The following is a 14,661-nucleotide window of genomic DNA, read 5'->3' as shown; positions in this document are numbered from 1 at the left end:
TGCAAAGTTGCTTTCATTGTGACAAATACAAATGACCTGTTCTTGGATGGAGCTTTCCTTTCCCTATAAGGGCTGTGACACACATGGAGAATAGTTGCCACGCGACAAATCTCCCCGAAATGCCATCCCACCGGCTATAATGTAAATCACCGGTGGGATGGCATACGTGGCGCCGCAATTTGCCGAAGTCACGCAAGTTTCCTTTCAAGGCAACTTCTGGGCTTTCGGCAAATCGCGGAGCCACGTATGCCATCCCACTGGTGGTTTACATTTTAGCCGGTGGGATGGCATTTCGGGGAGATAAGTCGCCCGCAACAAGGGAGATTTGTTGTATGGTGACTAATATCCCCGTGTGTCACAGCCCTTAAAGGGGAAGGAAAGGCAAAGTCACTTGGGGGTGCCAAAATGTTAGGCACCCCCAAGTGACTTTAACCGCTTACCTTGTACCCCGGGCTGGTGCCCCTGTTAGGAGAAAATAGCACCAGCCCGGGGTAGCTGCCGGCGCTTCCTCCTTCCGGCTTCGCTGCGCGCGCATGCGCAGTAGAGTGAAAAGCCGAACTTAAACATTTAAGTCGGCTTTTTCGCTCTACTGTGCATGCCCGGCCACCGGCAGTTTAGGAAGTGGAAGGCGGAAGGAGGAAGTGCTGCGCTCCAGGTGCCCCGGGCTGGTGCTGTTTTCTCCTGACAGCGGCACCAGCCCGGGGTAAAAGGTAGGCGGTTAAAGTCACTTGGGGGTGCCTAACATTTTGGCACCCCCAAGTGACTTTACCTTTCTTTTTCCTTTAAGTGATAATGACACAAAGCATTGGATCCCCGATTGTAGACTTTGGCTAATTTCTTCCCAGGAGGTATGCGGCACGCCTCACCGTGCCTTCAAGTTTACGAACATTATCTTTTTTGTGTGCTCAGTGCTGCCGGCCCCTCTGCACTGCCCCAGAAAGGAGGCATCAGGATGTGGAAAAGATGGGTGCGACTGGTGGGGTTTTCACAGAGACTCTCAGAAGATCAACCCAAAACACAGCTTTTCTCAGCACTTTCAATCTATATTTAGAAGAGCATAATGCGCTGGGACATTCTTGATTTTTACACAATATGTCTTTTAAAATCATCTCCTTTCTAGTAGTTCATAATGGAACACACTACTATAATACATACTCATCGCTTGTGAGAGTTGTAGTCCAACAACAGCCAGAAGGTGAATATTCTCTCCACCCTGCTTTCCAGGGCCCCACACCTGTGACTCCAGCAATGACCAAACAGTATCTCAGAAATAGTGATTGGACAGACCATTTATAAATAAGCTACATGGTATAATTGTAATGAAAGGGACAGCAAAGCAAGTGACAATGATTTCACAGAGGTGTTATAAAGAGAAGTTTCCAGTGGTGTATAAGGGACCTGTGCAAGAGACCTAGGCCCTAATTATTCTTCCAAACCCTTCTCCAAGCCCCAGTGGCTCCTATATTCAGGGCACTAGTGGGACCCATGGATAGATCTGTGCTTTTGTACATCTACAGCAAACTCCAGTCGTGGTAAGAGCCACAAAGCTAGTGGCTTGGGAAACGTTTGCCGAGCTATTTGGCGCCATCTACTGTTTCTAGATTAGATTTACATAAGGTGTTGTATTAGATTTATGTAAGTAGGTATATTAGATATCATTGGGACCATGGGAGTGAGGTGAATGCAAGGAGTGTTGGTTTTTCCATCCTTTTTCCAATCCAGCAATATATATCAAGGTGTCACTGAACCATCTCATAAGAGAACCAGAAGTCAGCTCCTACAGAATGCATCCCTAGGAACTTGCCCTGCCAGGTAATTTGCACATGCTGAAGATGTTTGGTTTCAAAAACTTTTTTGAAGATGGCAGCTTGATATCTACCTGAAACTTTAGGAAGGATCCCATGTTTTACAAGCAGTCTATGAGGCAACCATGCCTGCAGGCAGTGAGAAAAGCAGCCAAGAAAGCCTGTGAATGCATGGCAGCCTAACAGAATTTATTTATATTATATCCAGTGTGAGACTGAGTGGTTACTGGAACCTCAAGCACATTATACACAATGAAAGACTTAGGAGTATATTACTGTTATAGGTGCAGGGCCCGATTGTGCCCAATAGGTCCAACCAGCCTAAGGCTGGCCCTGTTCTCAACACAGTTCATGATGCAGATCCAGCAGAATTGTTCCTTCACTCAAGGCACAGAGACCAGCAAGTTATATAATGGTCCAAATAAAGATTATAGCCTGTGGGGTTAGATGTCATAATTCTACAAATAATAAGCTTTACCTCACACAAACACAGTACAACTGATTATCCCTGAAAATCCATTTGTTTATGTTACTTTGTCATAGACAGAGATATGTAATGAGTTGTCTTGTGTGATAAAGACATTAAGAAATGAAGCTTTAGAAATGGAAACTCTATGGTCAATCATACAAGTTTTTATGGCCACAAGGGGGGGGGGGGAAGGTTGTTACCACAGGAAGGCTTGCTTGTGTCATATCTACAGTATATTGTATCCCCACATAAGAGGATTATATATACCAACAAAACCCACAAATAAACCAGGGAGGTACTGTAGCTAAAAAACATTTTTATTTACCAAGTTATTATACAACAACAATATTGCATTTGTGAAAAAAATAATAATATCCATCATTAAACAAAACAATACATACCACCCACTGAAAAAGGAAATGAAAGCAGATACACTGAATGAGAGAATACCCCAACGTTTCGGCTGAACACCTTTGTCAAGGGAACTCTCTTTGTCACAAATGCAATATTGTTGCTGTATAATAACTTGGTAAATAAAACATGTTTTTTAACTACAGTACCTCCCTGATAGATTGTTTTCTGGTGTGCAGGGTTTATTTGTGGGTTTAGCAGATGTATATAGCGGCCAGTATAGCTTTGCTTTCCCCTCAACTACTCTTAAGGTGGCCATACACGTAGCAATAGCGATCTTTTGTGCGACCATTGGTTCATTCCCTCCACTGATGTTCTGGGCTGAATCGTCAGATATGGAGGTAGAAATAATAGAAATTCTACCTCCACCTGCTGATTCAGCCCTAAATATAGATTTTGCTTGGGCACCTTTGTCTATCCGCCATACAGGCACTGAATATCGCTGCTTGTGTGGCCGGCTTTAGGGGCATATCTATCAAAATGTGAGTTTAGAGCTTAATACATAAAAACTCACCCATGTTCTATTTATTCCTATGGGGTTTTTAGAAGTGCTTTTATCAAATGGTGAGTTCTAACTTTTACCTGTTGATAAATACCCTTCTAAAAATCCCATAGGAATGAAGAGAACATGGGTGAGTTTTATGTATTAAGCTCTAAACTGACATTTTGATTAATCTGCCCGTCACTGTCCCCCACAAGCACACACATGAATATAGCTAATGGCATAGCTGTACACAGTCCATAAGTGCATGTTGGGAGGGAGTGGCAAGAAGAAAAAAATGTATGTAGGAAGGGACGGCCTCTTATCCTGACCGGTCGCCCTTTGGAAAATGTCACTTTGCAGGTAAAGGCTCCGCTTTTGCAATATACAAATTATATCTAATGTGTTTAGTATGTCCTTGTGTTACTATGGGGAAGGATAAAGTGTTCTTATATAGAGAAGTATACACTGTCTTATGTGAACTGTAAGCTGCTCTATAACGTTGTATGCACCGTATATATATGTGTATATGTGGCTCTGTCACTTGTTGTCATGCCTGGTTAATGTGTGACAGTGTATAGCACAATCTGGTCTTTCAGGTACAGCAGGGAAAATGTTAGGTCTAACCCTAGGGAATGTATTCAAATGAAAAATCCAAGGTTTGTTCTCTTAAATATAATATATTGTAAGTGTATAAGGGAAAACAGTGGCATTGTATGCACCCCCTATAATGGGGTAAATTCACTTTTTAACCAAAAATAGGAAGGGACGGCCTCTTATCCTGACCGGTCGCCCTACAGAAAATGTCACTTTGCAGGTAAAGGCTCTGTTTTTGCATTATACAAATGATATCTAATGTGTTTAGTATGTCCTTGTGTTACTATGGGGAAGGATGAAGTGTTCTTTTATAGAGAAGTGTACACTGTGCTATGAGAACTGTAAGCTGCTCTATAACTTTGTATGCACCGTATATATGTGTATATGTGGCTCTGTCACTTGTTGTCATGCCTGGTTACTGTGTGACCGTGTAGGGAACAGCAGGGAAAAGGTTAGGTCTAACCCTAGGGAGTATAAGGGAAGCAGTGGCACTGTTAGCACCCCCTATAATGGGTAAATTCACTTTTTATTCACAGAGGTGCAGAGTATTGTGGGAAATGTAGTGCCTGTAACTAAAAGATTGCTGCTGTGATTTGTTTGCAGTATAAACATGGCACCATCATCACATCCAAAGCAGGAGCCACACATTAGGCACATTTGGCCTCCTATCAGGAGTGCTTCCATCATGGCCAGATAGCCCTTTTCCTGTCTTGCTTTAGCCACTTAGTTACACAGCAGGTTTTTTTAAAAATTATGGGACTAACAGCATTTTACACTTCACCATTGAAAGTAAATAGGTGAAATGTGATTGGTTGTTGGTTGCTCCACCCACTTTTTCTAAGCTTGAACTGCAAATACCCATTGACTAACTCTGCAAAGTTTAACAACCCTGGAATTAATACTTAATGGCATCAGTTTAAATATAAACCAATGAAATGTAATGGGAGGAAATGTGGCTCCGCCCACTTTTCCTAACCTTTGACCTTAGTCCCCCAGTGACAAATTGTGAAAAGTTTGGGGACACTGGCATTAAACATGTGTGAAAGGCAGCACTTTAAATTTCCCCATTAAAATCAATGAAATAAATCAGATTGGCTGTCTGTGGCTCCACCCATTTTTTATTTTTTTTTTCAAACCTTGAATTATTGTGACCCAGTGACTAACTCTGCAAAGCTTTGGGACCCTGGTGTAAATAGTATAAGAATGGCAGCATTTTAAATTTTTAATTGGGGACCCCGGCTTATTACTGTGAGAATGGCAGCAGGTTGGATTTCCTCCATTAAAATCAAAAGGTACAATCTGATTGGCTGGCAGTAGTTCCACCCACTTTTGGGCATCCATTTTCATTCAGGGTGACCCCATGTTATTCAAGTTTGGGGGGTGTAGCTTCAAAGCTGTAAGAGTGGCAGCAGTTTGAAAATCTTCCCTGTCAAAGTCAATGGGAAAATTGGGGGGTCCGGAGCGACGCCACAAAAAGATGGGGGCGGGGTCAGTTAGAAAAGCACAAGCAACCTGCTCCGCTATAGGGCGAAGAGGTGTGAAGAGTTTGGGTGTTGTACCCCTAAAACTGTAGGAGCGTTTAGAAAATGGGGGGTGCTAAGAAGAAGAAGCGGAAGAATAAGCTGAAGTGGAAGAACCGTAGTACAATAATATGTGTAGCCCACTTTTGCAGATTCTGTGGCACTACCTATTGGAGCACTATACTATGGCGCTACAGGAGTCCTGAGCCCCCACTTACTATGGGGGTTTACAGGGATTTCTCCCTTTAATGGCGTGCCTCCACCCAGGGATGGTGTTGTGGAACTGTAATCCACCCCCTGGGAAATGATCAGGATGCTATGCCCCTTTTGGGACCCACTTACTCCTGGTGTGATATACTCCCTCTTGGGGTTATTCCTTACCAGCTGGGTAGTGGTCCTCTGGGCTTGGTAGATATTCACAGCAGACACAGTTGTATATGTGAAATAGATGCAAAGGTTTATTCAGGCAGACACCTCTCCAGGAGTGGCACATCATTTATACACATTGCAGGGCATATACTCCTTACTTCTCATTGAGAACCTTTTTCTGTTGGTACTACCTCATGGGATTCTCAGATTTGCTCCCCTCTAGGTGCTATCCCCGGTACTATTGGCAAGACACCCCCTTATGGGGTTCTCCCAGTACTCACGCTAGGACGTTACACCACAGGGACCCACTCCGGTACTATCGTATGGCACCCTCAGATCCGGCCTCCTTGACTAGCGGGGACTTGATCCACCTACCTAGCCACTTTGTATCCTGCACTCCAGCAGATGTAATGCTGGGGGATCTTAACCCCACTACCACTCCTGGAGGGGCAATATCCGCCCATTCTACCTTGGTGTCCTACATGACACTCCTAGAATGTCCTATTACTTGAAACTACTATCTAGTAACTGTGCCAGGGAGTGCACACTACCTGCACAGTCCCTGGACTAAAATGTCTGCCAGCACATGGCTGCAACCCTTTATATGGGCCTATGCACCACCCGGTGGCCATAACCCGAAACTACAGGTATACTCCCTGTTAACTATTTAGAACCCAGTCATCCCAGTGTCCCTGTTTAACTAGGACCAACCAGTGGCCTAGTCTGGGGGTGTCTGTCCTAAGGGTCCATTTTTGGTAAACCCCTACATATGCTAAGGCAGTTAGATAACCCTAACAATATGCAGTCTATTACCCAGAATGCAAAGTACCCTGCCATACAGCAGGTAGCTAATGTATACACTGCCTGTTATGCAGCTGGTTGACAGTAGGGGGAGATGTTTAGGATTTCCTCATACAGATTGCTGTGCACAATGGGCCTGAGCCTCTCAGCAACTGTAGTGACACTTCATAAGGTAGGCCTTGGCATAACTGTGATACTGCATAGTACAGTGCATTTATATTAACAAATTATTCCACCATTAATATAATAGCCCCACCACTAGTGCAGTAAAACAATTCATATTGCATTTTGCATCTAAATATATGTGATTAATCAAATGGAATTTACCTAAACCAATATAATGTGACCAGCAACTGAGTGTCAGCAAATATAAATATACGCAGGCTTCCGCATCCAGGCCCGGACTGGCAATCTGTGGGTTCTGGCAAATGCCAGAGGGGCTGCTGTAAGGTGCCATATACACTATATATTGGGCCTGTGGGGGCTGTGGGGGCCTCTGTGTACTTAAATGTTCTGAATTCCACTACTTACCTGCCCATATCCACCCTACAGACCTTTTTGGTTTTAGTGAGCACTATCTTGCCTCCTGGAGCAGAAGCCATGTAGTCTCTATGGGGATGCAGGCCGTAGAGTAAAGGTTTGGTTTTCAGCGTTCCAGTGTAACTGCATTGTGCCTGGGCTCCTTTAAGTAGGTTACAAACAGATCACTCAGTCGTGATAGTGATAATGGTGATGTGTGTGTTTAGGGGTGTTACTGGGTGGGAGACTGGCATGACATGGGTTGTCACCCCTTGGAACTGAACCCAAACCACGTGCATCAGGAGCGCAATAGTAACTAGGGATGCACTGAATCTTCTTTTTTGGGATTCGAATCTTTGAATATATTCTGAACTGAACCCAGACCCCTTGTTTGCCTACGCAAATTAGGATTAAGAAGAATTTCCTTAATTGTGTGTCCTAAAGAACATGATTTTAAGGGCTGTGACAGACAGGGAGATTAGTCGCTGTGACAAATCTCCCTTGTCGCGGGAAACTAATCTCCCCAAAATGCCATCCCACCGGCTAGAATGTAAATTGCAAGTGAGATGGCATACGCCTTGAGAGGAAACTTCAGCGATTTCAGCTCAAGCAATGGGGGGCTAAGATTGAGGGAGCCCTTGGCCTGCCAGTGGCATAACAAGATATTATTGGGACCCATAACAAATTTATATTCAGTCCCCCAAAAATATGCAGAGGTTGACTTGACTTGTTTTACCAATAAAATTATTGAATTTGTTTTTGTTTATTATATTTGTTTACTAATTAGGACTTCATGGGATCCACTATTTCTCCTGGGCCCCCCTGCAGCCGCTGGGTCTCATTCCTCTGTAGTTTCACCCATGGCGCCTGCCCCAACACCCCCACCCCCACTCAAGCTACTGCAACCCCCACTCAAGCTACTGGCTCCCCCACTCAAGCTACTGGCACCCCCACTCAAGCTACTGCAACCCCCACTCAAGCTACTGGCACCCCCACTCAAGCTACTGGCACCCCCACTCAAGCTACTCCAACCCCCACTCAAGCTACTGGCACCCCCACTCAAGCTACTCCAACCCCCACTCAAGCTACTCCAACCCCCACTCAAGCTACTGGCACCCCCACTCAAGCTACTGGCAACCCCACTCAAGCTACTGCAACCCCCACTCAAGCTACTGGCACCCCCACTCAAGCTACTGCAACCCCCACTCAAGCTACTGGCTCCCCCACTCAAGCTACTGCAACCCCCACTGAAGATACTGCCACCCCCACTCAAGCTACTGCAACCCCCACTCAAGCTACTGGCAATGCCTGGACTGGCACCAACTACAAGAGTTTCTGGGGGTGCCATAAGTTTTTTCAGCCATAAATTCTTTTGGTTGGTGTTAGTTGGTGCTATACCCACTGACTGGAAATCCCTCTTTGTAAGGAAACTCAGAGCACTTTTTAACAGGATACTATTGCTATAAATCCACAATACTGTGGCGTGCCTAGTAATGCGTGACTCCTGACAATGTTACCTTCTCATTCCTATATACAGATGGGGCAAACTTTGCTTTAACCTCCCCCGGCTCACGTGGAGCACAAGTCACATGGCAGCACACCATAGTACCGCGCGGCACACCATTCATTTCAGTGGGAATAGGTGGGATAGTGCTCTATTTAAAAAAAAAGTGTTGAGCGATGTTTAGAAAAAAAAAATTGTATTTTCTGCTCTTTTTCACAGTTCTGCCACAGAAAATTCCAGCCCATTGAAAACTTATGAAGAAGTCAAGGTAACAACAGGATAAACAGAGGGAAAGGTGGCCTACAACCCCCAACCCCCCCCCCCCCATGTATAGGGTAAGGCCAGTCCCAGCCTATTCTTTCAATGGTGGTGTCCTGTAATTAGCATGTCCCATCATTCCATTTGTTTAAAAGGGCTAAAAGTCAACTTTTAGTAGGTTATAGAATATCTTATTTATAGCAACATTTCAGTTTGTCTAGTTTTTTTATTTGTTTTATTTGTTGCACTAAGGAGACCGATTTTGTGCTCCTCGGGGCAATGACACATTAGATGCCTTGTGATGTAAATCTCCAGTAGGGAAACATACGCGTTGCTTCAGCTTTCCAAAGTCCTCGCGAGGTAACTTGAAGTGAAAGCTGAAGTGACATATGTTTTCCTACCGGACATTTATATTACCACCGGTAGGAAAGAATTCCAAGATTAGCCGCCACCACTACACATTAATCGCAGAGCAACTAATCTCCTTATGTGTCATTGCCCTTAGAGCTCCTGGGCTTGCAGCAGGGCCACAGGAAAATGAACCCATTTTTTCTCTTTTCTCAACCCAGAATTACTATGGAAAGCAGCTGAGTAATACGAAGGACCTGAAAACTTCTGCTTGTGCTGCTCCTTCTAAGCCACTGCCCCTGCACCTAAAAGCTGCGCTAGATCAAATTCATGAAGACATCTCCTCACGGTATTGTGTGCTGCGGCCAAGGCTTTTTTTAGATGTGTGCAGTACATGTATCAAGGGTGTCCAACTAATGTTAAACTGCAACTTTATTCCAGTATCGGTGAGGAATGGTTAACCTGACATTTTACTCTACCAGGCTGTCTGCTGTGCTTCAGGCCAACTAGAAAATAACAAGTGGTGTGTGCAAAGGTTTGTGGGCAGCCTACTGACAGCTTCCCAGCCCACCCAATTCTGAGCAGTTTGCCAGTGTTGCTTGTTCCCCACCAGATCAACTGATATTATACCCCAGGGTTACGGCAGGGGGATTGTGGCAGCCATATACCAGAGATCTTCATACTTTAGTGTAATATTCAAGGTGTGTATGTATAATAAATAATGACTACAGATATCATTGTTCTACAATGATTAGCAGTTTGTTCAGATCTGAAAAGTTGGTTGGTGTGACTTTATGAAACAATCATATCTGCCAAGTTGCCAACTTGGTGTGAAGGGCGTGTGTATGTCTAGCTTTGGTAACTTGTGATGCCCTGTTCCAAAGAAGCAGCTGCCATTTGTCTGCAAATGTCCCTTTTTTATCCAATTAAAACCCTATTCCTGGTCATACATTAAAAGCTCCACTCATTTGGAAAGGTTGGAAGAGGGCCACATCAACACACCAACGTGGTCCTCACTGACAGGACTTTGTTTGCTCGATATCTGCCCAATTTCTAGCTAGGTGTCATTCAAGCAGGAACTCCTGTGGACCCCCCTTGCATGGGTGAATAAGCCCACTGACTTGTCCTGTAATATAAACAAGTAAAATTACCATAAATAACCAATATGTCAGTTCTAATTTCAGCTTTGGTTATGTAGGTACTATGGCTGCGGACTGTCTGTGCCAGAAAGTTTGGAGAACTGTATCATGTTGGATCTGGGCAGCGGCAGTGGCCGGGATTGTTATATGCTCAGTAAGCTGGTTGGACAGAAAGGCCACGTAACAGGAATAGACATGACGGATGAACAAGTGAGTGCACACATTATTATAGTACAGGTATGGGACCCGTTATCTGGAAACCCAATATCCAGAAAGTTCCGAATTATGGGAAGGCCATCTTCCATAGAAGATAATTCAGATTTTTAAAAAAGATTCCCTTTTTCTCTATAAGAATAAAATCGTACCTTGTACTTGATCCCAACTGAGATATAATTGATCTTTGTTCGAAGCAAAACAATCCTATTGGGTTTATTTAATGTTTAAATGATTTTTTACTAGACTTAAAATATAAAGTTCCAAATTAGGTAAAGACCCCTTATCCAGAAAACCCCAGTTCCTGAACATTCTGGATGATAGGTCCCATACCTGTATTATAATAATAGAAAAATAATATTTTAATGCTCATTTATGTTTCATATTTTTAGCTGGAATTATCGAGAAAATACATTGTTTTCCACACTGAGAAATTTGGATTCCAGCTGCCCAATGTGGATTTCGTTAAGGGGTACATAGAAGATCTGAAAGCTGCCAATATCAAGGACAATAGATATGATGTGATCATGTAAGTGAAAATGAATATCTTTTCCTTTCGGATTGTAATTTTGCTAAATGTAATGAATAAATATTGATTCTGTTTATTACAGATCTAACTGTGTAATAAACCTTTCCCCAGACAAAAAGGCAGTACTAAGAGAAGCATATAGAGTTTTAAAGGTAACATTAAACAAATTGCATTTTACACAAAATCTGGGTGGCCATGTGGTTCTTGCAGTGTCCCCATGATTCTCGCATTATTGCATTCCAACAAGGAAGGCAGTAACTGCTACCATATCTAAAAATATCAGCCACAAGAGGGAGCTCTAGTGCCACCTCAAATTTACATTATCCTTCTAGGAACACTGTGAGGCAAACACCTACCCAAGTTCCCATTACAGGACCCACACCTGACTCACAACTGCCTTCTGCAAAATACATTTTTGCCCACAGACCCAAAACCCCTTTATCCGCAGCACAATGTGCTATCTGCTGCCCACCCTGAATGCAAAGTGATGTCACGCCAGGTCACCGTGGGTCTCCTGTGGAAACCTGATGTGCCATAATGCAGCTTATTGGTTGTATTAAGGTGCCCATCAATAGGTAGATATAAGCTGTTGATTTGGCTATTTCAGCAGCTTATGTGCCTATGTATGTGGCCCACCAACAGGCGTGTCCAACTGATACCTGTCTGAAACTTGGCCAGGTTTGTAAATCCTGTTGAGGGAGGAGAGCGCCAGCACATTGATGCAGTCCTTGTCGTCAGGTCTTCACAGATGAATGGCTCGTGGTCCCCAATGAATGATCAGATTAGGGTTGCCACCTGGCCGGTGTTTGACCAGTTTAGTCGATAAATCACCAGCTAATGAACTTGCTGATAACTTTGTAATGGCCTATAAATCCCTCCCTTTCCTGACCCTCTCTGCTGCCAATCATCCTTTATACAGTAACTATGGGCCCAGCTCTGTTCCCCTGTCTATTTACTGACCCCATCCACCTTTCCTGATCACACCTGCCAATTTCCCCGCCCCTTATACCATAGCCCCACCCCCAAATTACATGACACCTCTCGACACCTAGAAAACGTGGAAACTCTAAATCAGATCCTCGGCCCTAAGGCCAATGATTGGATCAGACTGATTTTGCACAGAATGTGGGTGGCCAAATCAGGCCCAAATCTGCTTGTTTGGTGACCTGTTAATTAGCTACTCCCCTCACACAAGGAAAAATTAAGCTAGGCATAGGGCATTGTTAGCCTATGAAATTCAAATAAATGACTCTTATTACCAGGATGGTGGTGAAATATACTTCAGTGATATGTATATTAACAAGGCACTCCCTGCTGAACTCAAGGAAAGCAAAGTCCTGTGGGGTAGGTCAACTTTATTTCATTCACATGGCACTACTGTAGTGACCAGAGCACACACACTTACAGTATATGTCTATATAATAGAACTAAGGCAGTGAGCTTCTAATAATTGCCTTATAGTAAGTAATGCCAGTAATGATATATAGAAGTTATATAATTCCCTGTGTATATGTAATGTCCGATGAATATATCCAGTTAGTTACCATGTGATTGACATACAGTAACATGGCATGGCCTTCTCATGATGTCCCATATCCTGTAATGCAGGTGAAGGCCTTGGGGGGGCACTCACATGGAAGGAACTGTTTGACATCGCTGCAGATATTGGCTTTTGCACTCCACGTCTTGTCACTGCCAGATACATTACCGTAAATGAGGAGCTGAAAAACATTATTGGTAATTATTGTAATTCAGTAAATATTATGTACAGTTATGTACACCATCAATGCCTGGGGACAGTTGGGGAATGGCATAGGGGTGTCCCCTTCCCCTGGCCCCTAACAATTCTCTAACTTGTACATCATTGAGGCACAAGTGTTAGAAAGAGCTGGCAAACACAGCACCTTATACAGAATTTTTAATCTGCCAGAAGCAGGTCTGAACTAGGATTCAAAATAGGCCCTGACATTTTAAGTACACAGAGGCCCAAACAGCCCCCACCAGCCCAATAAATAGTGACTGTGGCACGTTACAGCAGCCCCTCTGGCATTTGCCAGAACCCATAGATTGCCAGTCTGGGGCCGACCAGAAGGCCCAAAGTGCAGCGAGACTCCAGATGCAAGTGCTTATTGAATGAGCAATAAGGGGCATGAATTTGCTCAAGTACTTGCATGCAGGGTTATCATAAATGCCCCCAAGTGTGCGCAGAGAATACATACTGAATGGATACAACTATATCCACGTCTGTATAGATTCTTTTTCCACACACATTTGTTTACCAGAAGTAATATGAATATGCTGTATATTCCAGGGGACTACAAGTTTGTCTCAGCCACCTTCCGTCTGTTTAAAGTACCGAAAGATGCAGTGAAAGTAAAGTGTCGGGCTGTTTACAACGGTGGAATCACGGGCTATGAGCAGAAGCTGGAACTTGATGCCAACATCACTTTCAAAGTAAAATATTGTTTGTTAAAGATAATTCTATCAGGTATTGACTTTCAGTACTGACTGTCAGCATGCCGAATGCAGGGGCTGCAGCTCTAGGGACAGAAACGAGCCCACGCAGGCTGTTATCTAAATGTACTACCAGTCAGGTTGGGGGCACTACACTTTCATCACACTGTATGTCATGTAATCACAGTACCTGTACCTTGCAATACAATTCTCTGGGGTCCCAACAAGTTGGCCTTGTTCTTACAGGTAGGAGAAGCCGTGGAAATTGATGAGGAACTGAGCAGTATCCTGAAATGTTCTAGATTCGTGGACAAATTTTCATTTCAAGAAGCAGGAAACATGCCCTGCTCTGGAAGCTCTCACCTTAGTAAGGTTAGTCTAGCTCTCCTGACTGTGAATACTGCATAATTTTGATTTTCTTCTACAATGGAAACCTTTTTTAGACTCAAAGGACAATTTTAAAACTGTTTTTCAGACACAACAACAAAGCAAATTAAATCTACAGGACAATTCACACTAGCAGTAATGACAAAGTTGCACAGAGTTATCTTAATGGCTTCCCTCACCACTAATGTCCTGCATAGATATTATGATTCGAAAAAAAATATGATTTTCCTTTAAAAAATATAGAAGCAAATTGAAATTCTGGCCACCCAGAAGCTCAATGGTGGATTTTATGGTCATTTGGTGTAGTGTAGGGAGAAACTTGGGGCTTAGATATTCTTGGAACTGTGGCTGAATAAAGAGCCAGACCAAGAGGTACATGTTTCCAAGGTGCTCCCACGGTGCCAAGTACCTCATGTGCCCCCACCCACTGCCCACTCCTTGCAACCCAACACTCCCAATCTACCAACCCAGACCCCCACCCCACTTGTTTACCTGCCCCTGCTTCCACCCCCATTTCAGGAACTAGTAAACCAGAAAAGAAACATGCATATCATTCAGTCTTTTTTAATTTAGCCTCCACCCCCATGTTGCATCCTAGGCAGCAACCTATCTCTAATTTTGGCCCTGGCTCAATGGGTGATGGAGCAACCTTTTTGTGGGCCTTGACCAAATGTTCAACCACAAACGGAAGGGGGGGTAAATCAAAAAGGTTCATAAACCACAGCACTAGAGGAAATGTGAATGAAAATAAAACTAAACAAACGTGTTTAAGAACAATATAAACAAAGGCTTGACTGAACTGATCCTGCCAACTGAGGTGACAACTGGTTTACCTGGTCCCGAGCTGCACTCCTTGC

At 43.7% G+C, this 14,661-nt stretch overlaps 1 protein-coding gene and 1 long non-coding RNA gene across 4 annotated transcripts in view; one reads left to right on the top strand and one right to left on the bottom strand.

The window, feature by feature from the left end:
- Window positions 1-3,469: 3,469 nt before the first annotated feature.
- as3mt.2 (arsenite methyltransferase, gene 2) overlaps window positions 3,470-14,661 on the top strand; it is a 16,677-nt gene continuing 5,485 nt past the window's right edge. Inside the window, exons 1-11 of one of the 3 annotated variants that reach the window (XM_031906380.1) lie at window positions 3,475-3,529; window positions 8,510-8,614; window positions 8,696-8,744; window positions 9,304-9,431; window positions 10,281-10,431; window positions 10,827-10,963; window positions 11,046-11,115; window positions 12,226-12,307; window positions 12,572-12,700; window positions 13,275-13,417; window positions 13,664-13,789. In XM_031906380.1, coding sequence (XP_031762240.1) covers window positions 3,516-3,529; window positions 8,510-8,614; window positions 8,696-8,744; window positions 9,304-9,431; window positions 10,281-10,431; window positions 10,827-10,963; window positions 11,046-11,115; window positions 12,226-12,307; window positions 12,572-12,700; window positions 13,275-13,417; window positions 13,664-13,789 — 1,134 coding nt within the window. In that variant the 5' untranslated portion in view covers window positions 3,475-3,515. Of the gene's footprint in view, window positions 3,530-3,954; window positions 3,984-8,509; window positions 8,615-8,695; window positions 8,745-9,303; window positions 9,432-10,280; window positions 10,432-10,826; window positions 10,964-11,045; window positions 11,116-12,225; window positions 12,308-12,571; window positions 12,701-13,274; window positions 13,418-13,663; window positions 13,790-14,661 lie in introns of those variants that run through there. The other 2 variants (XM_002938726.5, XM_012967761.3) reach the window with 2 other exon arrangements.
- LOC108648187 overlaps window positions 12,304-14,661 on the bottom strand; it is a 20,579-nt gene continuing 18,221 nt past the window's right edge. The window contains exon 3 of the long non-coding RNA XR_004223657.1: window positions 12,304-12,684. This is a non-coding gene — a long non-coding RNA (uncharacterized LOC108648187). The remainder of the gene's footprint in view (window positions 12,685-14,661) is intronic.

The sequence above is a fragment of the Xenopus tropicalis genome, chromosome 7, assembly GCF_000004195.4.
Source record: "Xenopus tropicalis strain Nigerian chromosome 7, UCB_Xtro_10.0, whole genome shotgun sequence".
NCBI lineage: Eukaryota > Metazoa > Chordata > Amphibia > Anura > Pipidae > Xenopus > Xenopus tropicalis.
This window is presented reverse-complemented; position numbering and strand designations above follow the sequence as displayed.